At 34.4% G+C, this 24,955-nt stretch overlaps 5 protein-coding genes across 6 annotated transcripts in view; 4 read left to right on the forward strand and 1 right to left on the reverse strand.

The window, feature by feature from the left end:
• The window catches only part of LOC125856593 (midasin), a 46,749-nt gene extending 34,909 nt beyond the window's left edge, over positions 1 to 11,840 (forward strand). For both annotated transcript variants that reach the window (XM_049536181.1, XM_049536182.1), the window contains exons 53-76: positions 688 to 769; positions 860 to 990; positions 1,095 to 1,256; positions 1,419 to 1,494; positions 1,605 to 1,717; positions 2,412 to 2,491; positions 2,562 to 2,675; positions 2,831 to 2,899; positions 3,028 to 3,184; positions 3,667 to 3,827; positions 3,904 to 4,004; positions 4,106 to 4,338; positions 4,511 to 4,765; positions 5,616 to 5,834; positions 5,921 to 6,079; positions 6,202 to 6,453; positions 6,634 to 6,924; positions 7,045 to 7,191; positions 8,421 to 8,624; positions 8,748 to 10,715; positions 10,826 to 11,005; positions 11,088 to 11,186; positions 11,300 to 11,425; positions 11,535 to 11,840. In XM_049536181.1, the coding sequence (XP_049392138.1) occupies positions 688 to 769; positions 860 to 990; positions 1,095 to 1,256; positions 1,419 to 1,494; positions 1,605 to 1,717; positions 2,412 to 2,491; positions 2,562 to 2,675; positions 2,831 to 2,899; positions 3,028 to 3,184; positions 3,667 to 3,827; positions 3,904 to 4,004; positions 4,106 to 4,338; positions 4,511 to 4,765; positions 5,616 to 5,834; positions 5,921 to 6,079; positions 6,202 to 6,453; positions 6,634 to 6,924; positions 7,045 to 7,191; positions 8,421 to 8,624; positions 8,748 to 10,715; positions 10,826 to 11,005; positions 11,088 to 11,186; positions 11,300 to 11,425; positions 11,535 to 11,567 (5,412 nt within the window). In that variant the 3' untranslated portion in view covers positions 11,568 to 11,840. The remainder of the gene's footprint in view (positions 1 to 687; positions 770 to 859; positions 991 to 1,094; positions 1,257 to 1,418; positions 1,495 to 1,604; positions 1,718 to 2,411; positions 2,492 to 2,561; positions 2,676 to 2,830; positions 2,900 to 3,027; positions 3,185 to 3,666; positions 3,828 to 3,903; positions 4,005 to 4,105; positions 4,339 to 4,510; positions 4,766 to 5,615; positions 5,835 to 5,920; positions 6,080 to 6,201; positions 6,454 to 6,633; positions 6,925 to 7,044; positions 7,192 to 8,420; positions 8,625 to 8,747; positions 10,716 to 10,825; positions 11,006 to 11,087; positions 11,187 to 11,299; positions 11,426 to 11,534) is intronic.
• A 1,487-nt stretch (positions 11,841 to 13,327) lies between these two features.
• Positions 13,328 to 14,700, forward strand: LOC125855661 (17.4 kDa class I heat shock protein-like). The gene is made up of 3 exons (XM_049535412.1): positions 13,328 to 13,565; positions 14,487 to 14,600; positions 14,690 to 14,700. The coding sequence occupies exons 1-3, from the start codon at positions 13,328 to 13,330 to the stop codon at positions 14,698 to 14,700; spliced, it is 363 nt and encodes a 120-aa protein (XP_049391369.1).
• LOC125856595 (midasin-like) lies at positions 14,680 to 16,046 on the forward strand. The gene is made up of 5 exons (XM_049536184.1): positions 14,680 to 15,067; positions 15,178 to 15,357; positions 15,440 to 15,538; positions 15,652 to 15,777; positions 15,887 to 16,046. The coding sequence occupies exons 1-5, from the start codon at positions 14,717 to 14,719 to the stop codon at positions 15,917 to 15,919; spliced, it is 789 nt and encodes a 262-aa protein (XP_049392141.1). The 5' UTR covers positions 14,680 to 14,716; the 3' UTR covers positions 15,920 to 16,046.
• Positions 16,047 to 18,428: 2,382 nt separating this feature from the next.
• LOC125856597 (17.4 kDa class I heat shock protein-like) lies at positions 18,429 to 19,434 on the forward strand. The gene is made up of 2 exons (XM_049536185.1): positions 18,429 to 18,642; positions 19,060 to 19,434. The coding sequence occupies exons 1-2, from the start codon at positions 18,429 to 18,431 to the stop codon at positions 19,329 to 19,331; spliced, it is 486 nt and encodes a 161-aa protein (XP_049392142.1). The 3' UTR covers positions 19,332 to 19,434.
• A 1,753-nt stretch (positions 19,435 to 21,187) lies between these two features.
• On the reverse strand, positions 21,188 to 23,139 carry LOC125856594 (uncharacterized oxidoreductase At4g09670-like). The gene is made up of 2 exons (XM_049536183.1): positions 22,579 to 23,139; positions 21,188 to 21,925 (listed from the first exon to the last, which is right to left on the reverse strand). The coding sequence occupies exons 1-2, from the start codon at positions 23,041 to 23,043 to the stop codon at positions 21,305 to 21,307; spliced, it is 1,086 nt and encodes a 361-aa protein (XP_049392140.1). The 5' UTR covers positions 23,044 to 23,139; the 3' UTR covers positions 21,188 to 21,304.
• Between the last annotated feature and the right edge of the window lie 1,816 nt (positions 23,140 to 24,955).

Consider the following 24,955-nt stretch of genomic DNA (forward strand, 5'->3'; position numbering starts at 1 on the left):
ATGTGACAAATTATTTTATGAATCCAAGATGACACTATTTGCCTGCTAACATTTCAGTGTTACATTTGTATGAGAGCTATCAAACTCTCAGATATAAAGCTGGTTGGTACATTGCTGATCAGTATGCAATGGTACTGAATTTACTTTTGTTGTCAGGCGTGGAACTAATGCTCGTGCAGGGAGTTCTGAAACATTTTGTAACGTTTTTTCCTATTTGAAAAACAATTAGCTTGTTTCTGTCAGTACTCCAAAACATTTAGAATGTGTGTTCTTTTCTTGTGGACCTGAATTATTAAGATGAAGTTAAAATGAAGACCTACTCCTCGCTGTTTTTCTTAATTCAGCCTAATCAATATGTGCTAAGGCCTAAGTTATAGTCTCTGAACTTCCTTATGGGGTATGACATAAATTATTTAGATATTTCCATTTGCATCTGAAGCTCCTTTAGGCACATATAGGATGTGCCGTTGTGTAGGGATGTAAAAGTGCTTTTGTAATGAACACCCTTAGAATTGCACACACTTGTGTTTGTAACATGTTATTCTTTTTGTTTTTATTTCTCTGTATCCATTATATACTGGGGAAATTTTTTTTATCACATAATGTATGTTCTCTCTCTATAACTATCTATCTGTCTATCTATCTATCTTTATGTGTTTAAATACTGATCATGGTGTTTGAATTCAGCCTGGATGTTTCCATGTATCTGATGCAAGCAGATTGTCTTCCTTTACTGACTCTTACTTGTTGGGAGCAAAAATGATTAGAGGTAAAAACTTGGGAAACAGTTTTTCTGCATGCTTTGATAGTCTTATTATGGGAAAATTGGCTAAGCTCTCTGGCATCTTTATGCTTGCAGATCTAGAAGGCTTACCATCTTCCTCTTTGGACGCGAAAATTGCGCCTGAACACTTGCTTCATCTATGTTTAGAGCATGAAACAAAGTTCTGTTCATCAAATAAGTCAACCCTAGGATACAACTTTTACAAGGTTTTGATTGTTAATATCGTACTTCCTTTAAAATGCTTTTGCTTCTTTCCCCTCCTTTGGTACACCTTATTCACTTTAAAAATTTCTTCTAAATGATGTATTAGGAGCCAAATTTCTCTATGTTGGCTAAAATGGTGGATCCATTAGTATCTCTTAAACAGCGAATTACTCTACTTTTGGAAGAACGGGATGAATATGCTCTTCAGAGAATCTTGGATATAATTGAAATGATCTTGGCTATGCCTCTTAGCACCCCATTGGCTAAGGTAGTGTATTGTATTTTTGCTTTGGAGAATTGTTTTTCATAATAGGGTGGAGGAAAAAATTGATATATTCATCGTTCTGGTTATCTTTTACGTTTATGCTTAATGATGTCTTTTGAATTGCTAGTCAAATTCTCATTGTTTCTTTCTTTCCTTTCTTTGAAGGCGCTCTCCAGCTTAGAGTTTCTGCTTAGCAGAGTTCGGATGTTGCAAGAAACTGTAGCGAAATTTCCATTATCTGGTAATTTACCATACTTTTTTTTTTATTAACATCTGATGATGTTAAATCATTCAGTAGCTTTAACCCTCTCTGTCATCTTTTCTGCCTCTCTAAAAATTCTGTTTCCATAGATTTTTTGGACCCCATATTTGCTCTGGTGTGCTCATGGTATAAGTTGGAATTCGAATCCTGTCCTGCTCTGCTTAATGAAGTTGAAGATCAGTTTGAGAAGAATGCAGGGAAGGTAACTTCTATTTCAGCTTTATTTTTTACTCAACAAGCCTCCAAGCATGTTATCTTGGGTCCCTCTCTTTCTGCTAAACTTCAGAGCATTTCAATTGCTGGTAAACCAAAAACTTGTTGTCACAACTATGCAGAGAAAGTCATAATAATGATGTGAGCTGTGAGTCCTGAGAAAATTATGTTATGCAGATCAAATGAAAAAGATGTATCTTATGCGAATCAGAAGTCTGGTGATTTCCACAATATATTGTTGTTAACTCAGGTCTACCAGACTATCAATGCATATGACAAAAAACTAGTCACTTCTACAGTATGATGCCAACCAAACATTAGTATGCACTTCTGAGACTAGTTTTTTCACATTGATGTTACTTGCAATCTGCATTCTTTGTTAACTAGGAGTTGGGACTTGGATGCATGAGCTGTATTCTTGATTTGAATTTCTTTTGACTGTGTAGTGTCGGTGTATATCAGAAATGAAACTTCTTGTTAATTTATTTTGGTGGTTTAAACATATTTGAGTCTGGTTTAGCTCGAAGCATGTCACGGTTCTTATAAGCAAATGAAGTTTCAGATCTACTTTTCTTCCACAGTTGCAGAGCCTTCTGGATGCTATCGAATTACAGAATTTGCAGTTTTTATTGTTAGATTACTTTTTCCTTGGATCATATGTTAATTTTATCCTCAAACTGCAGTTGTGGTTGCCACTATATTCAGTTCTTCGACGTGAGCAGTGTGCTGATACTGATGAATACAACCTTACTACTATTAGAAGGCATGTGCTTCTCTTTGTTTTCTCTCAAAATTTGATACATTTTCATCGCTAATGCTTGTCAATCATTCAGCCTGAAGGAGTTCATTGAGATGTCCAGTATCGGTGAGTTTAAGAAGCGCCTTCAGCTCCTGGTCGCTTTTCATGGGCATATTTGTGCTGGTTTAAGGAACGGAACCTATTCAAGGTAGAGGAAAAGATTCCTTTTATGTATGTAAATGTGCTTAGATTCTGTAATTTCAAGCCAATATATGGCACAATGAAACATGGTCATCATGCATAAACTGTGTACTGAAGTGTATATAAACCATTGAAAATGCTGATTTGAGAAAAACTGTGCAGCCTTTGTCTGGAAGAAAGTGTTAAAATCCTCTACAACAGCTTTGGCTTCTATGCACAATTCTTGCCAATGTGAGTTCTCTACTGTGCCAAAAAGAGAAGTTGATAATACACTTCAAGCGCTTTTCATTCATGTCTATTTAAAGTGATATTTCTTATTTTTTCTAAATTTTCTTTTCTCTGTCTTTTTCTTGGGCAAGGATTTTGGAGCACATTGGAACTAATAGAAGGAAAATTGAGGCAGAGGTAAATGAACTTGTTAAGCTATGCAGATGGGAACGTTTTGAAGATTACTTAAGCATAGAAAGTTCCAGGAGAACCAGGCAGAAGCTCAGAAAGATCATGCAGAAATACACTGTGAGTCATGCTATTTTTATTGACTCATCTTCAAGTTGATTTTTCATCTCTCCATTTGTTGCTGCACAATTGGGACTGGAAAGTGAAACTTATGTTAGGTGTGTCCTTCTAGCTTGAGTTTATGTAGCTTTTCCTAATGATTTCCTCAGCGATTTCTCTACTTGTACATTAAACTAATCATCCCATTACTCTGAGTTTGTAGTTGTCATCTTGCTCTTTAGAATTTACTTTTGGGTAGATTATGATGTCAGTGTTCTGCTACGGTTTGATAAAACCAAACTTAACTTTCTAATTATTTCTTGCTTTTTTTGGTATTTATTTATTATTTTATTTTGAGCGTGTGAATGTGGAATAAAATGTCAATTCAGATTATCTCAACATTATAAAGTTATTCCTGTGTTGCACTCTTTGTCAATTGAAATAGTTTATCTTATGTAAATATTTCTTCTAGCTTTTCTCATACATTTGATTTACTGATGTAGGACCTGCTGCAGCAACCTGTTATGCTTTTAATCAACCAAGAAGCAAGACGAAGTGGGATAAATCCCCAAAGTACTGATGAACCTAGTCTCTTGGATTCTTTTGAAAGGAGCAGAGCTCTTCTAAATATTGTCCTAGATCAGAAGCAGTCAAAAATGGACAGGTGATCTTGTCTCCATGTTGCTGTCTTTTAATTAGTTTACTTGAAGTCTTATCAACTTGCTGCTTTTCAACCACAGCCCTTCATGGTTTTCCGATTGGTGGAAGAAAGTAGAGAATGCTGTACAAGGTTTGCACCTCGATGTATCAACAGATACGGATCTATCTAGGCTCGTAGAAGGTTTATTCTTTTCTTTTCCTTTGACTGTGTTCAGGCAACATATAATTCCCTATTTCCTATTGTTGAAGATTCTGAAAGTTGCATATTTTGAAAATAATCAGGGGTTGCAAATGTCATCAAAGATGGTCAGGGCTTCAAGTCTTCATGCCTGTTATATCTGGATGAGTGGAAGCAACTCAGACAAACGATCGAGGATGTATGTGGTACTGCTATAGACTGTGTTGATGTTTGGGTGGATGCAAGCAAGAAAATGGGAAAGAGAAGGGTATTCTCTGATTTTCTGAAGCTCTTGGATAGCTGTGGTCTATCAAAGCACAGAGCCTTGTTTATGGAGGTAAATATAAGTTAGTCCATGGTCTTCCGATAATATGTTCTTTCCCTTATTCGCCATCACTTCTTCATCCAAGTGTTCATTTCGACTGTATCTTTTTGTCTATTGTAATTTATTATTTCCAGCTTCTGATCTCTTCTTGATCTTTTTCTGATGTCCTTTTCATTGTGTACAGGAGCAATGGAGAGTCAATATATTAATGTGCTGGTTCCTCCAGCCGTCTTATGATGTTCAACATCTACTCCTAACACAAGGTCCACCAGCCTCTAAAGATTCTGAAGTTAGTCGCGGGGAGCTCCAATGTTCACTAGATGAGAGTTTGGAAACCAAATGGAAAACGGCTAACCTGTACTATTTTAAGAGCATCAACTCGGTGCATGTTTTGCAGCAAATTTGCCTAAATTTCCATAAGGATTTTACTCTTGAGCAGGTAACATATGTGAACTGATGTTACTAAAAAAAATTAGATTATCATGTCAATTCTACCTATCATGTTTGGTTTAATTTAATTCTTGCTGGCTAAGTAGCTCAGACTCTTCATTTTCGGTGCTGCACCTGTATCGACACAACATGGGTGTAGGTGTGGTATCAATACCCGATCTGGTCAACCAGTTTTGGGTACTTTGAGCAAAATCGACGGAGAAATTCCGGATAGATTCAATGAAATCTGTAATCAAAACAAGAGCTAAGATGAAATTGAAGAAAATGGAATACCTTGTATATAGAATTTTATGTCACTCTTTTTCCTTTTATTCTCCTCAAGGCTCAAGTTGTCCACCACATAATATCTCATAATTTAGGTTATATAACTCTAGTTTTAGATATTTGAATTATTTCTAGCTGAATCATTCGTATCGATACCTTGATCCGTATCCCCGAATCTTAAACCGTAGATCATGTATGATCCGACCTCTAGATTTGCACCCGTATCAGACACTTGCACCTGAGTCCGAGCAACGTAGCTTTCTTGACAAACAAATAAACAAACAGAGGAGGGTTGTGATAGGTTGATGGCCAACATAACATTCAGAATAAGCTAATAATCCTGACTGCTGAAGCACCTAAATAGAGTAATGGATAAGGAGTACCTATATGAGCCGATTCCAAGTAATTTGGACTGAGCCATAGTTGATATATTGATTGACAAACCCCATTTACTGAATCGAGTAAGTCTTATATTAGTTTTACTTGCTCGTTCAATTATCTATTTGCTTTGGGTTGTTTTTATTATATCATTTGTACCTCTTTCTTGGTTATAATCTCACTTTCTTGTAATGCAGGTTAACAAGTCTGGATCTTACATTGACCACCTCACTAGCATTCAACAAGAGCAACGGGAGGTCGTATATGCTTTTTCTCAGCGACTCAAATGTTTGAAAGAATTGTTATTGCCTTTGGCTAGCTTATCTTCTGGTAATATCCCTTTCACAAATGCGACATGTGATCAATCATTCACCGAAAATCAGCACTGCATATACAAGTGTCTTTGGCAACAAAAGGTACGTTAACTTCTTAGTCTGAGTTCAAATTTCCCCCCCTCTCCTTATTTTGATGGGTAATTGAAAGTTTAATTCATATTTTGCAGCAACTTTTTGATAACTTGTATGGCATGTTGTATGAAGAGCACTTGTTTGTGCAAACTGTCGAAGATTTCCATTTGAATACTTGTCCAAGTGTTAAAGACAGTGCAATGCAGATTCGCCTTTTCATTGAGAATCATTTGCCCATCGTTCAGGAATCTAAGGTTTACATACTCTTCTAGTTGTCCCTTTTTTCGAACAGTTTTCTGTACATTCTAGTTCTTCTTACACTCAGGCATGCTATTAAAATATCAGTTGCACTAACTAGTTATGGGAATTATGGCAGGATTTGTTGGACAGTTATCTTATTGGCATTCATGGAGTTGGAAGAAAGGAAGAAACTCCATTGCATCCTATTGCCATCACGAAGGACATGAAGCAGTTGGTATATAAGAATTTTGATTTAATCAACGACTTTAAGGTTGACTTTCGTGCTTTCCATGGACAAGATGAAGTTGGAGTAACCGTTAAAGATATCGTGCTTGGAAACTCCATTAAGGATATCCTGCTTGGAAACTTTGAGGAGATATTTGACAAGGTCTCCCAATGCTCTACGCTTTACTGACAGTAACTTCTAAGTAGTTGGAGAACTTTAAACTGATTTTGATGCAAGTCATCATATGAGTCTGATGTGTTAAATTGTGATATTTTTGTTAAAGTTGCATATATTATTGGCTACAAAATGCATTCCAATAATTGGGACTTTTAAACATTTCAGACCAACTTCATACATAATCAATTTAAATCAAGAAGCACATCTGAAGAGAGGGCCCAAGATTTCATCCACTATACAGGAGATACTACTGCACTTCAAGCTGAATTTGACAACGCCTTGGTGAAAACATACAGATCTATCATAGAAACTTTGAAAGGTCTTGTGACTTTGAAGAATGGTCGTGCTCCTCCTGATGGTGTGAATATCAATGCTTTGAAAATTCTCCTCGAATCAGCAACAAGGCATCTACAATCAGATCTTAGTGATCAATTAGTGAATACTATTCATCTTGGAGTAAGTAATATATGATCTTATTCATTAACCTATATCATTTTTAAAAAAAGACCTTAATCATTTTATCTGTCAGGTACAAATACCAGCTTCCAATTTTGATTTTTCTCTCATTTTATACAGGGAGAGTTATTGAACCGTTACAGCGCCGGAAATGCGAATGCCTATTCGGATGTCAGAGCACATGTAGAAAATATGTATTCACTGTTGGATGTGATCATTGCCTTCGGCGATGGTCTTCTGCATGATTTTCTTATCATGCATAGAATGGTAAGTTTTGCTTGATTGCCCTATCCTACTTCTGGTTATGTGTGATGTGTGGCTAAGGTCAATATATTATATGCTTCTTCGGATCAATTTTCCTCCCTTTACCACCCTCAAAAAAAAGTTATGTATTCATTCTAGAATGTTGTCATCGCCTTAAGTGATGGGTCTTCACTCTTTTATTTTTTTGAAACTGGTTAGATTGTATTCTTCAACATTAAGGGCATGCTGGTCACCACCAAAAAATGTCAGTTACAAGCTTCCTATCAAATCTACAATCTGGTCTGTATATCTACTATACACAACTGTTTACACCAAAAAAGTAAGGATACTATACAATTCCATTTGACCTTGTGAATGGAATTGGATCTATTTTCAAAACATCGACCATTCCTTTCCTTCCAAACTGACCACCATATACATGATGGTATGAACCTCCACCATGATGGGTCTTCACTCTTCTGCATGATTTTCTTGTCATCCATAGGATTGTAATTGTTCCTTGCATAGGCTCCTGAATCCTGGTTATCTGTTTAATGTGTCCTTATATTCTTGCTTGTTATGGTCAATATATGGGCTGCTGCTTCCGATCAATTTTCCTTCTTNCCCCCCCCCCCCCCCAACCCACCCACATACACACAACTTTCTTTTACTAGGGTAAATATTTTACCCCACATCCCACTTAAAAAAGAAGAAAAAATAAGTCTAATTTGGAAGCCCAGACGAATTTCAAATTCCTTGGTAAATTGGCCAGTTCACATAGGATCCTAGTTATTCTATCAGTGTTGATGTTAGATTAGATGTAGTCAAAACAGGTATTCATTAAACTGCTGCAACCTGAGGGTATGCACTTCTCTTTTTGCTCTAAGAAATCCTTGCGAGTAGTGGGACTCGCTAACAATAAGAAAAACAGTAGACTTGAACTAAGAAATAGATCCTAGATGATAAAAGAGACAAGAAGGTATGAATGGAGAGTTCCTCTGTTATGTAAGATAGCTAAGTTGAGTCTGACCAAGTGGTGTTGAACTTATTTATCAAGATCAACACACACACAGAGATCTAATTAAGCAGCTCTGGACTAATTCAATAGTAAAATCAATTTAGACATACTGGTTCAGACACTTTCTGGATTAGAAGACATTAGGGAAGACTGTTATCTCCAAGTCCTAGCTGTCTCTATAGCTACTTTGTTTCACAAATCATTATTTATAAACTTTTCTCGATGATTTTGACAGCTATCTATGATGACCCATGTGCTGGCAAACATTTTTGCTTCACTATTTGCCAAAGGTTTTGGTACAAAAGAAGAGGACACGGATGATGCCAACCAAGATTTAATTCAAGATCAAAGTGGAACAGGTATGGGTGAGGGTAGCGGAATGAATGATGTCAGTGATCAAATAAATGATGAAGATCAGCTCATTGGCACATCCGCTGATGTAAGATATGACAAGCATACCTATTATGTTTTGCTTTCACTTTTCTCCCTTCTCTTCCAATTTTCTTTATTATACAATAAGAGTAACGGTATGGCTCACACCTTCTCGGTTCTGCTTTTGTAGAGAGATGAAGAGAACACTTTGGGTGACGCTCCAAGTAAAACTGACAAAGGAATTGAGATGGAGCAAGATTTTGTCGCTGATACCTTTAGCGTAAGTGAGGATTCTGGGGATGATGAAGATGGCAATGAAGAAAATGAAGAACTGGAATCTGCTATGGGGGAAACTGGTAATCAGGGTGAAGCAGTTGATGAGAAACTATGGGACAAAGGTGAGGATAATCCTAGTACGGCGGATGAAAAGTACGAAAATGGCCCATCAGTAAGAGATAGTGGAATTGACAGAGAGCTTCGAGCAAAAGATGATTCTTCTGAAGCTGCTGATGAAGCTGGAGGACTTGATCTTGACAAATCAGAGGAGCAGGCTGATGAAAATGGAAATGATGAAACTTGCGAAGGAATGGAAGATATAAATATGGACAAAGAGGATGCATATGCAGATCCTACTGGATTGAAGCTTGATGAACATGAGGAAGGTCCTGAAGATGATTGTAATATGGATGAACCAGAGACTGCTGAACCGATGATGGAAGATGATTTGGACCAGCAAGGAAATCCTGCTGATGAAAATGAGGGAGATGAAAGAGCTGATTCAGATGCAACTTTTGATGAGGCAGACCCTGAGCATTTGGAGGAAAGTTCTGGAGGAGCTGGTGAAGAAGGTGATCCTGCAAATGACACAAAAAAGGAACCAACAACAGAAAATAGAGAGATGCTGCAATCGGACACTTCTCAATCTGTGAGTGATAATGTCCCAACTGCTGCGTCTGAGCCTAGAGGTGAATATAATCAAGCAAATTTAAAAGATGCTGCTCCTGAAGCAAAGGGATCTGATGTTAGTGGGCTTCAACATGACCTTGCTCCCATGAGAGGTTTTCCTGATGCCTCTATGGTTGAAATCATGGCTTCTGATTCTTCAAATGGACAAAAACTGGGCAGTGATCAACCTGAAAATCCTTTACCTCCAGCTGATTCATCACATCAAAGGATTCAACCTAACCCTTGCCGTAGTGTGGGTGATGCCCTTGAGGGGTGGAAAGACAGAGTCAAAGTCTCCCTTGATCTCCAGGAGAGTGAAGCTCCAGATGATTTGGCTGCTGAAAATGCAAATGAATATTCATATACTGCTGAATTTGAAAAGGGAACAGCTCAAGCACTTGGGCCAGCAACAGCTGATCAAGTAGACAAAAATGTACATGGAAACGATCTTGAAAGAGAAACTGTAACTACAGAGAGAAAAGATGACATTTCTGAAATGGAGATTGAGACTGAAGCACATACTATCAGTAATTCTGCTTTAAGTTTCAGCAATGACAAGGGCAAGGGATCAGAGATGATGAACACTGAGGAGCAACTGGAATCACCATCTGAAGTTGATACTAGAGATGGTACTGCTGTCCCTAGTTTGTCCCAGAGTTTGGTATCAGTGAACAGGACCTTTTTGTCTGAGGACATAAATCGGCTTAGCGAGCTCTCAGTAGATGATGACGACCTGGGCAAGGCCCATAACCTTGAGGAGGTATCCAATGAGATGAGAGAGAGTGCCACAACTCTCTGGAAAAATTATGAACTTCGAACTACGAGGTTGTCTCAGGAATTGGCTGAACAGTTGCGTTTAGTAATGGAACCGACTTTAGCTAGCAAGCTCCAGGGAGATTACAAGACCGGGAAAAGAATTAACATGAAGAAGGTAATTCCATATATAGCAAGTCATTACCGTAAAGATAAGATATGGCTTAGGAGAACTCGGCCTAACAAACGGAACTACCAAGTGGTAATTGCCGTGGACGATTCCCGCAGCATGTCTGAGAGCGGTTGTGGAAGTTTAGCCATTGAAGCATTGGTGACTGTTTGCCGTGCAATGTCCCAGTTAGAAATAGGACAGCTATCAGTTGCAAGCTTTGGTAAGAAGGGGAACATTCGCGTATTGCACGATTTTGATCAGTCATTCACTGGAGAGGCTGGTATCAAGGTTCGTCTGTGTTCACACATACATGCTTCTCCCAATCTGTCGCAGTTATTGGTTTGGGTCATTTTGATAGAAGTTGATTGATATATAGTTGATGTTTTCTGTATATACAGATGATCTCTAGTTTGACTTTTAAGCAAGAAAACACAATAGCAGAGGAACCGATGGTTGATCTTTTGAAGTACTTGAATGACATGCTTGATGCTGCAGCTGCTAATGCCCGGCTACCATCTGGACACAATCCGCTAGAGCAGCTTGTTTTGATAATAGCTGATGGCTGGTTTCATGAGAAGGTAAATTTCTTTGGTGAAGTGTCGGTGAAGTTGCCACCTTTCACATTACTGTTTACACATTCTATTTTACTTTTTACTGTAGGAGAACATGAAACGCTATGTCAGAGATCTCTTAAGCAAAAAGCGAATGGTCGCGTTTCTTGTGGTGGATAGCCTACAGAAATCCATATTGGACCTTGAGGTAACCACTGAACTTCCCTTTTTTTTTGCATTAGGTTCTTCATCTTGTACCTTTTCATAATTCTTGAAGTAAGAAAGTTTCCCAACATGATTGATTCTCTCACCCTTTTTCAGGAAGCCACCTTTCAGGGCGGAGATGTTAAGCTTTCGAAATATTTGGATTCATTCCCCTTCCCTTATTATGTTGTGCTCAAAAACATTGAAGCACTTCCCAGGACACTTGCTGATTTATTAAGACAGGTGACTATATATCTCAACAAGCGATTGCTCTCTTTCAATCCTAGATTTGTTTTATTGAGTTATTGTTAACGCAAGTACTGAATCATGATCTTGATTTTCCCCCATGCAGTGGTTTGAGCTTATGCAACACTCGAGAGAATAGTTTGCCAACTCCGAGAGGTGTACATAATATCTTTCTCAGCCTTTTGGCTCAGATCAAGTGTACAGATGATTCATGTATTTAGGAGAAGCTCGGTAAATCACATCCTCGCAATCCATCTCCTTACCGGATGACAGACAGTGAAGCTTTTCTTGGCTTTAGCTTTATTTTTTCCCTCTCGGAGGGGGTGAAAATGGCCTCTTCCTACCTTCTTTTCATGTTGTAACTATGGAAACTTACCTTAATAGTGCCAAAGTAAATATTATACAAGCTTTATCTTCTGATCAGTTTCTGAGCTAACAATTTAATGATAATCAATCTGGTTGCTTGTTTCATTTCTTTTCTTTTCTTTTGTTACTGATATAGGTTTTCTTTTGTTAGCAAAATTCAACCTGTAAATGTTCTTGTTAATATTTGTGCAGGGGATTCAACTTTGACAAGGTGAAAATTAGTGTTGGATTAGACTAGATTCAATCCAGTCTTACCTGTGTTCTTTTTCATGTTATTTAATGGAAATAACTGTGAATTGCAGTTGAGAGATGTTACCATTACAAATGCTAACATTGTCAATGATACAAATTACAAATGGTAATTACATGAATACAATACACAATTCAACAAATGAACATAAATGTATACAACAACAACAACAACAACAACAAACCAGTGGAATCCCACTAGGTGGGGTCTGGGGAGGGTAAATAGTACGCAGACCTTGTCACTACCTCGTGGAGGTTGAACATAAATGTATGTGAATAGAAATATAATTTGTTACAAATTATAGCAACGACACGACTGTATTTGTTAATATACTTGATACAACTTATTTGCATCAAGTAATTGAATACAATGGTCTTTGATACAATTGTATTCATTAATACAAATCAATAGTATTTATGAAACAATTATTGATCAGATATATAAATTTATGAATTTTGATCACATCTTTTATCTTAAAATTTGCTTTTCATTTAATTCAACCAATGATCATGGACTAAACGAAATTTGCCCAAAATAAAATAAAAAATAAAAAGGACTTGTCTAGAGGATCATTGCCACATTTCCCACATACCACCTACAAAGTATATATATCTTCGCATTTATGAATTGGTATGGTATAATAATAATTACTTAATACGGTCTGAACTGCCAAGTGTTGAACATGCTTACGTTGGACCCTAAAGCTGTCACTTGGTTATACGTCATTTTTATTTCACTATTTTAGTTTGACATATTTAATAAAAAATAATCATTAGTATAGGTATTTTATCAAACTATCCATATTAAATGAAAAAGTTTTGAAAAATGGTTTGGAGAATAAATATTTGATGCTAAGAGTAAAATATGAAAAAAATAATTTTTTTTTTTTATATGTCAAAAATGACAAGTAAAACTGCAAGTCTATTTTAGAAATAAGTGACACGCAAAAGTGAACCGAGGAAGAGTATGTTCAAAACTTATTCTGGAAAGTTAAATAATACAACATTCCAAAGTTCTAAAATTCTGTTCATGTTCATCTTTCAATGTACGTGTCACTCAGCAAACTATTAAATTAAAACACTATAGCTAAGTGGCATAAATATAAATAAATACGTGGCTAAGGCAAAATCAAACAACACACAATATACAAGTGATACCAAAACACATAATTTTGTAATAGTATATATATATAGAAGATAAAGCTAGCTGCATTTCAGAAGCAAGAAATAATTAATTTAAGTGGAATTAAGAAGAATTTGTTATTGAAGAAAAAAAAGATTAATATGGCATCATCAATAGGACCATGGTTGGGTGGTGGACGGCGTACAGATATGGGTTTTGTAAGCCCATTTTCATCTGATGCATGGGATCCATTGGGCCTGGGCTTTGGTGGTGAATTGGGCTTTGGTAGTGGATTGGGCTTCAAGCGTGGTGGTGACGATGATGTTTCTGCTTTGGCCCACGCAAGTGTGGATTGGCGTGAAGCTGATCAAGCTCATATTTTTCGTGTTGATATTCCTGGTTAACCATCTAATCCCTTTATGACTTTTTTGAGAATAATGGACATAATTGCTTTTTATAGTTATAGTTTTAATAATCTTGCTTTATAGCTATAGTTTTGTTTCCTATGAAGGTTGTGATTTATATAAATTTTTCAGAATTTTGCTGTATATTTCACTTGTCAATCTATACAAATAGGGTAAAATCATATACGAATAGCTAGGTAGTCAGATACAAAATTTTGGATTTATATTATCAGGATTTGAATTATACAAATTTTGAATTTATACAAATAAGGCGAATAACAAGAATTGGGAAACTCTTAATTAAAGAGTTCTAAAAAGAGTAGAATCCTTTTTAAGGAAGGTAAGAAACAAATTGAAATTGGATTTATATCATGGATTTGAATTATACAAATTTTGAATTTATACAAATAAGGCGAATAACAAAAATTGGGAAACTCTTAATTAAAGAGTTCTAAAAAGAGTAGAGTCCTTTTTTAAGGAAGGTAAGAAACAAATTGAAACTGGATTTGAATTATATAAATTTTGAATTTATACCAATCAGGTGAATAGTAAGAATTGGAAAAAGAGTAGAATCCCTTTTTAAAGAAGGTAAGAAACAAATTGAAATTGGATTTATATCATGGATTTGAATTATACAAATTTTGAATTTATACAAATCAGAATAACAAGAATTGGGAAACTCTTAACTAAAGAGTTCTAAAAAGAGTAGTCCTTTCTTAAGGAAGGTAAGAAACAAATTGAAACTGGATTTATATCATCAGGATTTGAATTTATACAAATTAGGTGAATATCAAGAATTGGGAAATTCGAGTTTTAAAAAGACTAGAATCCCTTTTTAAGTAAGGTAAGAAACAAATTGAAACAGAGGAATATTTTGTTGAAATTATAACAAGTGGATTGGTTTTTCAAATGGCAGGTGTGAAGAAGGAAGATCTAAAGGTGCAAATTGAAGATGACAACATACTGGAGATTAGCGGTGAAAGAGTTAAAGAGGAAGAAAAAGGGGATGACAAGTGGCACCGCGTGGAGCGTAAACGTGGCAGTTTCTGCAGAAAATTTCGGCTACCGGAAAATGTCAACGTGGAAGGTATAAGNCTTCGAACTACGAGGTTGTCTCAGGAATTGGCTGAACAGTTGCGTTTAGTAATGGAACCGACTTTAGCTAGCAAGCTCCAGGGAGATTACAAGACCGGGAAAAGAATTAACATGAAGAAGGTAATTCCATATATAGCAAGTCATTACCGTAAAGATAAGATATGGCTTAGGAGAACTCGGCCTAATAAACGGAACTACCAAGTGGTAATTGCCGTGGACGATTCCCGCAGCATGTCTGAGAGCGGTTGTGGAAGTTTAGCCATTGAAGCATTGGTGACTGTTTGCCGTGCAATGTCCCAGTTAGAAATAGGACAGCTATCAGTTGCAAGCTTTGGTAAGAAGGGGAACATTCGCGTATTGCACGATTTTGATCAGTCATTCACTGGAGAGGCTGGTATCAAGGTTCGTCTGTGTTCACACATACATGCTTCTCCCAATCTGTCGCAGTTATTGGTTTGGGTCATTTTGATAGAAGTTGATTGATATATAGTTGATGTTTTCTGTATATACAGATGATCTCTAGTTTGACTTTTAAGCAAGAAAACACAATAGCAGAGGAACCGATGGTTGATCTTTTGAAGTACTTGAATGACATGCTTGATGCTGCAGCTGCTAATGCCCGGCTACCATCTGGACACAATCCTCTAGAGCAGCTTGTTTTGATAATAGCTGATGGCTGGTTTCATGAGAAGGTAAATTTCTTTGGTGAAGTGTCGGTGATGTTGCCACCTTTCACATTACTGTTTACACATTCTATTTTACTTTTTACTGTAGGAGAACATGAAACGCTATGTCAGGGATCTCTTAAGCAAAAAGCGAATGGTCGCGTTTCTTGTGGTGGATAGCCTACAGAAATCCATATTGGACCTTGAGGTAACCACTGAACTTCCCTTTTTTTTTGCATTAGGTTCTTCATCTTGTACCTTTTCATAATTCTTGAAGTAAGAAAGTTTCCCAACATGATTGATTCTCTCACCCTTTTTCAGGAAGCCACCTTTCAGGGCGGAGATGTTAAGCTTTCGAAATATTTGGATTCATTCCCCTTCCCTTATTATGTTGTGCTCAAAAACATTGAAGCACTTCCCAGGACACTTGCTGATTTATTAAGACAGGTGACTATATATCTCAACAAGCGATTGCTCTCTTTCAATCCTAGATTTGTTTTATTGAGTTATTGTTAACGCAAGTACTGAATCATGATCTTGATTTTCCCCCATGCAGTGGTTTGAGCTTATGCAACACTCGAGAGAATAGTTTGCCAACTCCGAGAGGTGTACATAATATCTTTCTCAGCCTTTTGGCTCAGATCAAGTGTACAGATGATTCATGTATTTAGGAGAAGCTCGGTAAATCGCATCCTCGCAATCCATCTCCTTACCGGATGACAGACAGTGAAGCTTTTCTTCGCTTTAGCTTTATTTTTTCCCCTCTCGGAGGGGGTGAAAATGGCCTCATCCTACCTTCTTTTCATGTTGTAACTATGGAAACTTACCTTAATAGTGCCAAAGTAAATATTATACAAGCTTCATCTTCTGATCAGTTTCTAGGATAACAATTTAATGATAATCAATCTGGTTGCTTGTTTCATTTCTTTTCTTTTCTTTTGTTACTGATATAGGTTTTTACAAAATCAAGGGAATCCCAGATTTTAGCAAAATTCAACCTGTAAATGTTCTTGTTAGTGCCGGCAAAATGAGCTCATATTTTGGTAATCCGTCCAACCCGTCCATATTTTAATGGGTTGGGTGAGTGACTTTTTATATGGGTAAAATATGGGTTGATACCCATATTCAACCCATACAAATATGGGTAAAATATGGATTAGCGAAACGGGTTAAGCTTCTAATTTTTATTCACTCAAAATTTATGATATCACTAAAACAAATTGTAACTTCTCTTCCTTTTTATGTTCTTCTATAGAACTAATTATTTTTCTCTATAATTGAAATGGTGAAGTCTTTAGTCCTCCAAAAATATATATTTTAAATGTACATTTCTTTTGTTAATTATAATTATATTTATTTAATTTTATATTGAATAATAAATAATAGTGTAAAATAAGTCATGACAAATCTTTCTTTGGAGCTCTACACAACATTCACAAATGTACATAATTTGCTTAAAGCTGGTCTGTACCCTGATCCGTGAGTAATGGTTTATGTTGTTAATTTAATTGATGAATACCTGTAATTAATTGGTTAAAGCTTATGGAAAGTATTTCCAGTTGTTTTTGGTGTTATCAGTGGTGCCGTTTCAAGATTAGACAGTCAGGCCCATTGCTTAATTTTATATTGGATAATAAATAATAGTCTTTTTATTTTTTATTTTTATGATACAATAAAATTAAATGAAGCATTTTCAATTATTTTCATCTAAAAAAAGACTAAAATATTTTCTCTATGTTGAATTCTTAAGTAGAGTATTATTTACTCATGAAAATATGGGTAAAATATAGGTAAACTAGTATTTTATCCAATCCAGTTTTACCCATATCAAATATGGATGGGTTAAATTATTATCCATTTTATGTTGACCCATTTTCAACCCGTCCAAATTTGACCCAACCCGCCCATTTGCCACCACCAATTCTTGTTAATATTTTTCACAGGGGATTCAACTTTGACAAGGTGAAAATTGGTGTTGGATTAGACTAAATTCAATCCAGTGTTACCTGTGTTCTTTTTCATGTTATTTAATGGAAATAACTGTGAATTGCAGGTGATATAGGCTACCATTACAAATGCTAACATTGTCAATGATACAAATACAAATTGTAATACATAAATACAATACACAATTCAACAAATGAACATAAATGTATGTGAATAGAAATATAATTTGTTACAAATTATAGCAACGATACGATTGTATTTGTTAATATACTTGATACAACTTATTTACATCAAGTAATTGAATATAATGGACTTTGATACAATTCATTAATACAAATCAATACTATTTATGAAATAATTATTGATCAGATATATAAATTTATTGAATTTTGATCACATCTTTTTTCTTAAAATTTGCTCTTCATTTAATTCAACCAATGATCATGGACTAAACGATATTTGCCCAAAATAAAATAAAAAATAAAAAGGACTTGTCTAGAGGATCATTGCCACAATTCCCACAGGCTGAACTGCCAAAGTGTTGAACATGCTTGCGTTGGACCCTAAAAGCTGTCACTTGGTTATACGTCATTTTTATTTGTCACTATTTTAGTTTGGCATATTTAATAAAAAATAATTATTGATATAGGTATTTTACTAAACTATTCATATTAAATGGAAAAGTTTTGAAAAATGATTTTGAGAATAAGTATTTGATACTGAGAGTAAAATATGAAAAAAATAATTATTTTTTCTTGATATGTCAAAAATGACTAAAACTGAAAATCTATTTTAGAAATAAGTGACGCATAAAAGTGAACTGAGGAAGAGTATGTTCAAAACTTATTCTGGAAAGTTAAATAATACAACATTCCAAAGTTCTAAAATTCTGTTCATGTTCATCTTTCAATGTACGTGTCACTCAGCAAACTATTAAATTAAAACACTATAGCTAAGTGGCATAAATATAAATAAATACGTGGCTAAGGCAAAATCAAACAACACACACAACATACAAGTGATACCAAAACACATAATTTTGTATTAGTATATATATATAGAAGATAAAGCTAGCTGCATTTCAGAAGCAAGAAATAATTAATTTAAGTGGAATTAAGAAGAATTTGTTATTGAAGAAAAAAAAGATTAATATGGCATCATCAATAGGACCATGGTTGGGTGGTGGACGGCGTACAGATATGGGTTTTGTAAGCCCATTTTCATCTGATGTATGGGATCCATTGGGCTTTGGTAGTGGATTGGGCTTCAGGCGTGCTGGTGATGATGATGTTTCTGCTTTGGCCCATGCTAGTGTCGACTGGCGTGAAACTGATCAAGCTCATATTTTTCGTGTTGATATTCCTGGTTAACCATCTAACCCCTTTATTACTTCATGTTTTATAGTTATAGTTTTGATAATCGCGTTTTATATCTATAGTTTTGTTTGCTATGGAAATTGTGATTTACATATTTCTGTCCGTTTAGAAATTTTTCAAAATTTCGTTTATATATTTCACTTGTCAATATACAAATAGGGTAATTTATTATGATTAAATCGTATATAAACAGGGTAATTTATTATGATTTTTTCATAAATGGTATACAAATATTAAGGTAATCATATACTCTATGAAATTTTGGATTTATATTATCAGGATTTGAATTATACAAATCAGACGAATACCAATTCGAATTGAGAAACTTTTAATTAGAATCCTTTTAAGGAAGGTAAAAAACAAATTGAAACGGAGGAATACTTATTGAAATTATAACAAGTGGCAGGGGTGAAGAAGGAAGATCTAAAGGTGCAAATTGAAGATGACAACATATTGGAGATTAGCGGTGAAAGAGTTAAAGAGGAAGAAAAAGGGGATGACAAGTGGCACCGCGTGGAGCGCAGACGTGGCAGTTTCTGCAGAAATTTTCGGCTACCGGAAAATGTCAACGTGGAAGGTATAAGTTGTGAGCTTGAAAATGGAGTTTTAACTGTGAATGTACCCAAGAAAGAAACACAACAAATTCCAAAAAATGTTAAGGCCATAGACATAGCTTAGATCACTTTGGATTTGGACATTGGTAGAGTCATGTCTAATGTGTATTTACTTCTACTACTACTAGTTTTTGCCTTTGTGAATATAGTATATAGTATGTGTGTATAAGGCCTTTAAATAAGAAATAATGTTTTTTTTTTTTTTTTTAGTTTTGTGTGTAATTAGAACATTGAATAAGCTTGTCTTATCTAGTTTGCAAAATAGATGATATATTTTATATTTAATAATTAAATGGTACATTTCTATGGTGTTAGCATTTTTTTTTTAATTAGAATTTTTGGATTCGATCCTTCCAATAGCATTTCTTTTTAATTAGAAATTTTGGATTCGATCCTTGCAATAGCATTTTTTTTTAATAGAAATTTTGGATTCGATCCTGGAGAGAAAGGTTGCATTTTTCCTTTGAATAAGAATTGTATTTTTCCTTGAATAAGAATCGTTATTTGATAGGTTAATTTATAGTAAAAGTAATCTAAAATATTATAATTAGCAGTTTATTAATGTGAGTGAATTATTTAATTTCCTTTATCGGGTATCGGGAAAAATTGTTAACTACTTATGGATTATGGTACGTAAGTATATTTGTTAAATAAATAATTTTGATTTATAGCAAGTATATAGTTGTTAAATAACCATTTATGTAGATGCACTCTTAAAATCAGTTATTTGTTAAATAACCATTTAAGTGGATGCACTCTTAGAATTAGTCTTCTATATATTTTTACTATAGCTTTTTGGTAAGTACACAGCTTATTGGTTGGTTGGTTAGTGGATTAACATATTGAAAAGTCAATATTTGATAACTTGAATTGTTAAGTATAATTTTTTGTTCAAATCGTTCAATAAGAAGCCCTATGCAGGATTAAGATTTTTAATTTGATAGTTTTGAAGTGTAGTTAAATAAAAATTAAAATCAATGTTAAAGAAACACAAGTCAACAGCATTTCCCAAGTACAAAGGTAAGATGCATTCTTTTTATTCTTTAGCTTGTACTTTGAGATTAAATAATTTTGCAAGCTCAAAATTAAATAATTAGATTTTTATTATTATTATCAAACTCACTTTTTGGAAAGAGAAAAAACCGTGTAATTATTTTTATAATCTAGCGGAATAGTTGATTAAAATAATATATATTTTTTGAAAATTTGAAAGGATCTTTGATGACAATTTGATTAAAAATATTCACTTTTCGAAAGGACTGACGTATGCTTCAAACAAAATAGTGGCAAAAAGTTACAGAATCAAAATACGACTTTGATTCATCTTTTCTCAAATTGGACAATTATGAGTTGGTAAGCTTTTGAAATGGAATATATTTTAAAATTCTATTGATTCTTATCCTATATGAATATGACAGATTTACTTTAGGGAAGATAATTTTGATGTGATCAAGTAAAAAATAATTTATTAGTTAATCATTTTGATGCAAAACTAATCAACAACGTAATGGATTTTATTAAGTTATCAACTCAACCTGCATATATCCTTTGGTTCCGTTAACTATCCACTGACCATACGTATGGTTTCGAGATTTGAAAATGTATATTATTTTCAAATACTCCATATGGCTAGGGGTATTTATCATTTGGGTTTTTCATTGAATCGAATAGTGTGTCAGAGATCACACGAATTCAGCAAACTTTGGTATCAGAACACTAGATTCTAAGGTATCTATAGAGTCGTTTTAATAAAAATGAAAATTGGGGCATCACAAGACCGTTGAGCGTGATCATACATATTACTCATCATTCTAAAGGCTACCTGAGAGATTGGATCTTCCCTCCCTGGTTTCTTAATTTGTCCGGTTCCGTGGAGATCCGGGAGGAAGGGATGGCTGCTATTTTTCATGAAAATACAAGTTGTTCAAACTAGCTCGGCCAATTCATTTCCAAACAACCATATTACATACACACTCTGAACAAACTGAGACTGCAAGTCTTATTCAGAAATACAACATTCAGTTACAACAACACTAGTTAATAGATGATCTCAACGGGAACGAAACCTTTCTCAATTGATGCCTTGACAGCATCCACCACAAGTTGTGTCTTTCTACTAATCGTTGGCCACTTCTTTTCAGGTTTAGAACCTTTCCCTTTGATACTCCCAACCAGGTTTGAAAACTCCTTTACCATCAAAGCCTCTTGAGGAAGATCTGTATTGACTTGATGCTCACTTGGTGCAGGATGAATCGATGTAGCAAGTTCACCAAACCACGAACCTTCCACAGTGTAAAATGGAGCAACATTTTCTTGAAATGGAATTACAAAGTCATGGACCCGCAGATTCCCTTTGGATCCACTAGCAACGATATCCATGGCCATATTGGCTAAAAACGAACAATAAAAAGTTGCTACCCTTCCGTCTTTCCAACTCAAAGAAGCGCCACAAGATAGGATAACTCCAGCTTCATTAAATTCTGGATCACGCAGAGCTGTCACTGTTTTTGGCAATTCATAATCACTACTCCACAAGATTGCCCGAATACTGTACCAACCAGCATCACCTAGAGCACCAAGAGCATCAAGATCGGACTTCACACGAATGTTATTCTCAAGAAACTCAGTGTCACCAAGATAAGCAAATGTGCTATGTACCTGTCAACAAAAAAAAAGACCATCTTCAAGGATCCCTATAGGAAGACTTCATTTGGGTTCTCACAACTCTGTTTAAGTTTCAATTTTTTTGCATCATTTTTTACTTTTCTTCTCTAGACACCTAAATTTGTACCCTCTGTTTCTGTTTGAATTTTTGTTTTTGTTTTCCATTGGGTGTTTGATACCCATTGGAGGCAAACTAAATCCGAATTCGCATCGGAAAGTCTCACATTAGGTGCTCGATACCCAAATACCCACATTGGAGGCCGACTAAATCCGAATTCGCGCTGAAAAGTTTCACATTGGGTGTTCAATATACACATTGGAGGCGGATTAAATCTGAATTCGCGCCCAAGTCTCACATTGGGTTAAAGCGCGACTACGTATCGAAGGGGCTCGAACCCAAGACCTCTAGTTAAGTATGAATGAATACTTACCACTCCACCCAAACCCTCACTCCACCACAACCCTTGTTGGTTATGTTTCAATTTGTTCTCTTTTAAACCGTTACATTTTTAACAACTCTTTAATTTCAACTTTTCACTTGTGAGTTTAACATCAGGAGATTAAAACAGTATTCCAAATGATTCAGATCCATTTATCAGCACTTAATACACAAATAAAAAAGTTCAAAAATAAAATCAGAAGATTACCGATTTGAGTTGTCCAAAACGCTGAGAATCAGAGAGGAACTCTTTCATCTTAGCAGTACGCGGATGATGCATCCACATAGTAGCATCCATGTACTGCACCCCATTCGATTCACACTCCTCCAGTATCACATCCAGCTCCTTCACGCTTAACGCAACAGGCTTTTCCAGCAAAACATGCTTCTTCTTCTGGGCCGCCAACACGGCCCACTTCACATGCAGGCTCGTCGGAAGAGGAACATAAACGGCATCCACTTCCGGATCATCCAGAACCGCCTCATAACTGCCGTAAATCTTCGTCGTTGACGGATACCCGTTTTCCTTGGCGTACGCCGTCGCTTTTTCGATCGAACGGCTGCCGACGGCGGAGATAGTGGCGTTTGGAGCAAGTGCGATGGCGCGTGATACTTTACGAGCTATGTTAGCGCAACCTAATATGCCAAAACGTACCGGCGACGACTCTGCCATTATTGTTTTTCTCAGATTGGAAACTTGAAAATGGAACTTTCAAAGCACAAAGCTAACTGATGAGGTAGTGGAAAATGGAAAACAAACCAATATCATATTATATTTTATATTTTATACTAAAACTAGGGAATTTGTCCGATTAAATTTTTAAGGAATAACCTTACAAAACTTACCTACGTGATTTACAATATTAGGTATGCCTTTCTTATTTTGATTTCTTTTGTAATCATAATAAATATAAATTAATTATAATTTGACAACTTTATCCTTTTATATTAATTTCTTCATATTAATTCACATTATTTTTTAAAAATGACTTATATAATGAATACGAAGAAGTGTGAATCTTTGTTTGGTAAAAAAAGAACACATTTATATATATTTATATTATATATTATAGTATAAACTTATTTGTGTTGATTTATTTTCAAAGTATTTATTAAATAAGTCATGTTTTTAATAGTATGCATTAATATGAAGAAATTAATACAAAAAAAGGGCAAATTTGTCAAGTTATAATTGAGTTATATTTATTTTAAATAATTTTAAAGAATGGTTACAAAAAAATCAAAATAAGGGAGTAACATCATTAATTATTCTAATTATATTATTTTATCAAGATAAATATCAACATGATTTTTTTTTGTTAAACTTAACAATTAATATTGAACAAAAGAGAGAATGTATTCTTAAGCAATAAGCTATAATATATATATATCCTTTAATTAATTTCATTTCTATTGTACATAGCAAATATTTCGTAGTAAATTATTACACATACATACAAGCATTTATTGGCAATTGACCCTTTCAATTTCTTTTAATCTAAATAAAAGTTAAACATATTTTCTATAATTGCTAGTAAATAAAATAAAAATGAAATGAAAATTAAAAAGAAATTAAAACAACCATTGAATTACATTTTTTTCTGGCATATACTCTTTCCCTATCTTTTATCCTTCACTAATGCCTCTACTATTGTTTTGTTCTTTTTTCTCCCTATATGTTGTACAAGTAAAAGAACACACACACACATTTATATATAAGGTAAAAGAATTATACTATACAAACTACAAAGTAGTAGTAATTCAATTTCATTAAATTAAAGTTTGTTAATAATTACTTTTAACAATGGAAGAAATGAAACAAATCCGTTACTGATTCAAAGGTTAAGTATTAATGTCTATTACTCAATAAAAACTGATCTCTCCTCATATATATGTTATAGTAAAAGTTGTAATTTCATAATTATATATAATAAAAATATTATAACGAGGATAAAAAAATAAAAATATTATAATACCGATATTTCGATATAAAAAACAGCTATAAAATGTTAAATATGAATAAAAGAATTATATACCTTTTTATAGATGTATAACAACAAAATTTTGAAAAATTTGTCAATTGAAGAACAAAAGTTAATATTTATTTCCAAGAAAATAAGAGTAGCATTAGCCTTTCAGCCTTGTGTTCTTATTTACACGGTGTTCATATATTTATATTAGTAATTATAATTTAATTATATATATATATATATATATATATAAGGTTATTCATGTTGTTTGGTTATAATATTATCATATCTTTTATTTTATTACTTTTTTATTGACATTTTTATGAGGAAAAATAAGAGACCAAATTATATAAATAGAAATTATACAACAAATAACTCTCATACTTCTAAAATTAATTAAATTTTAAGTTCGTATAAAAATTATACTTAAGAGCATCATAAAGATACCCAAGAAATAAAAAATGAAAGAAAGAAAACATAATACAATACTCATTGCGACTTTAATCATTAAAATTAAAAATAGAAGGAAAAACAAAATCAACACATAATTGTCTAAGATCTTGTCATATCCACTTCACAAGCCTATCAATATTCAAAGTTTTCTTCTTCTTTTCA

The sequence above is a fragment of the Solanum stenotomum genome, chromosome 2 (assembly GCF_019186545.1).
Source record: "Solanum stenotomum isolate F172 chromosome 2, ASM1918654v1, whole genome shotgun sequence".
Classification (NCBI taxonomy): domain Eukaryota; kingdom Viridiplantae; phylum Streptophyta; class Magnoliopsida; order Solanales; family Solanaceae; genus Solanum; species Solanum stenotomum.

Excerpts from the sequence above, each read along its gene's own strand:
- LOC125855661 (XM_049535412.1), top strand. The coding sequence starts at position 13,328 with ATGGCATCATCAATAGGACCATGGTTGGGTGGTGGACGGCGTACAGAT. Across the intron at positions 13,566-14,486 it reads TTTTCGTGTTGATATTCCTG|GTGTGAAGAAGGAAGATCTA; the intron begins GTTAACCATCTA and ends TTCAAATGGCAG.
- LOC125856595 (XM_049536184.1), top strand. The coding sequence starts at position 14,717 with ATGGAACCGACTTTAGCTAGCAAGCTCCAGGGAGATTACAAGACCGGG. Across the intron at positions 15,539-15,651 it reads AATCCATATTGGACCTTGAG|GAAGCCACCTTTCAGGGCGG; the intron begins GTAACCACTGAA and ends ACCCTTTTTCAG. Across the intron at positions 15,778-15,886 it reads TTGCTGATTTATTAAGACAG|TGGTTTGAGCTTATGCAACA; the intron begins GTGACTATATAT and ends TCCCCCATGCAG.
- LOC125856597 (XM_049536185.1), top strand. The coding sequence starts at position 18,429 with ATGGCATCATCAATAGGACCATGGTTGGGTGGTGGACGGCGTACAGAT. Across the intron at positions 18,643-19,059 it reads TTTTCGTGTTGATATTCCTG|GGGTGAAGAAGGAAGATCTA; the intron begins GTTAACCATCTA and ends AACAAGTGGCAG.
- LOC125856594 (XM_049536183.1), bottom strand. The coding sequence starts at position 23,043 with ATGGCAGAGTCGTCGCCGGTACGTTTTGGCATATTAGGTTGCGCTAAC. Across the intron at positions 21,926-22,578 it reads GTTTTGGACAACTCAAATCG|GTACATAGCACATTTGCTTA; the intron begins GTAATCTTCTGA and ends TTTTGTTGACAG.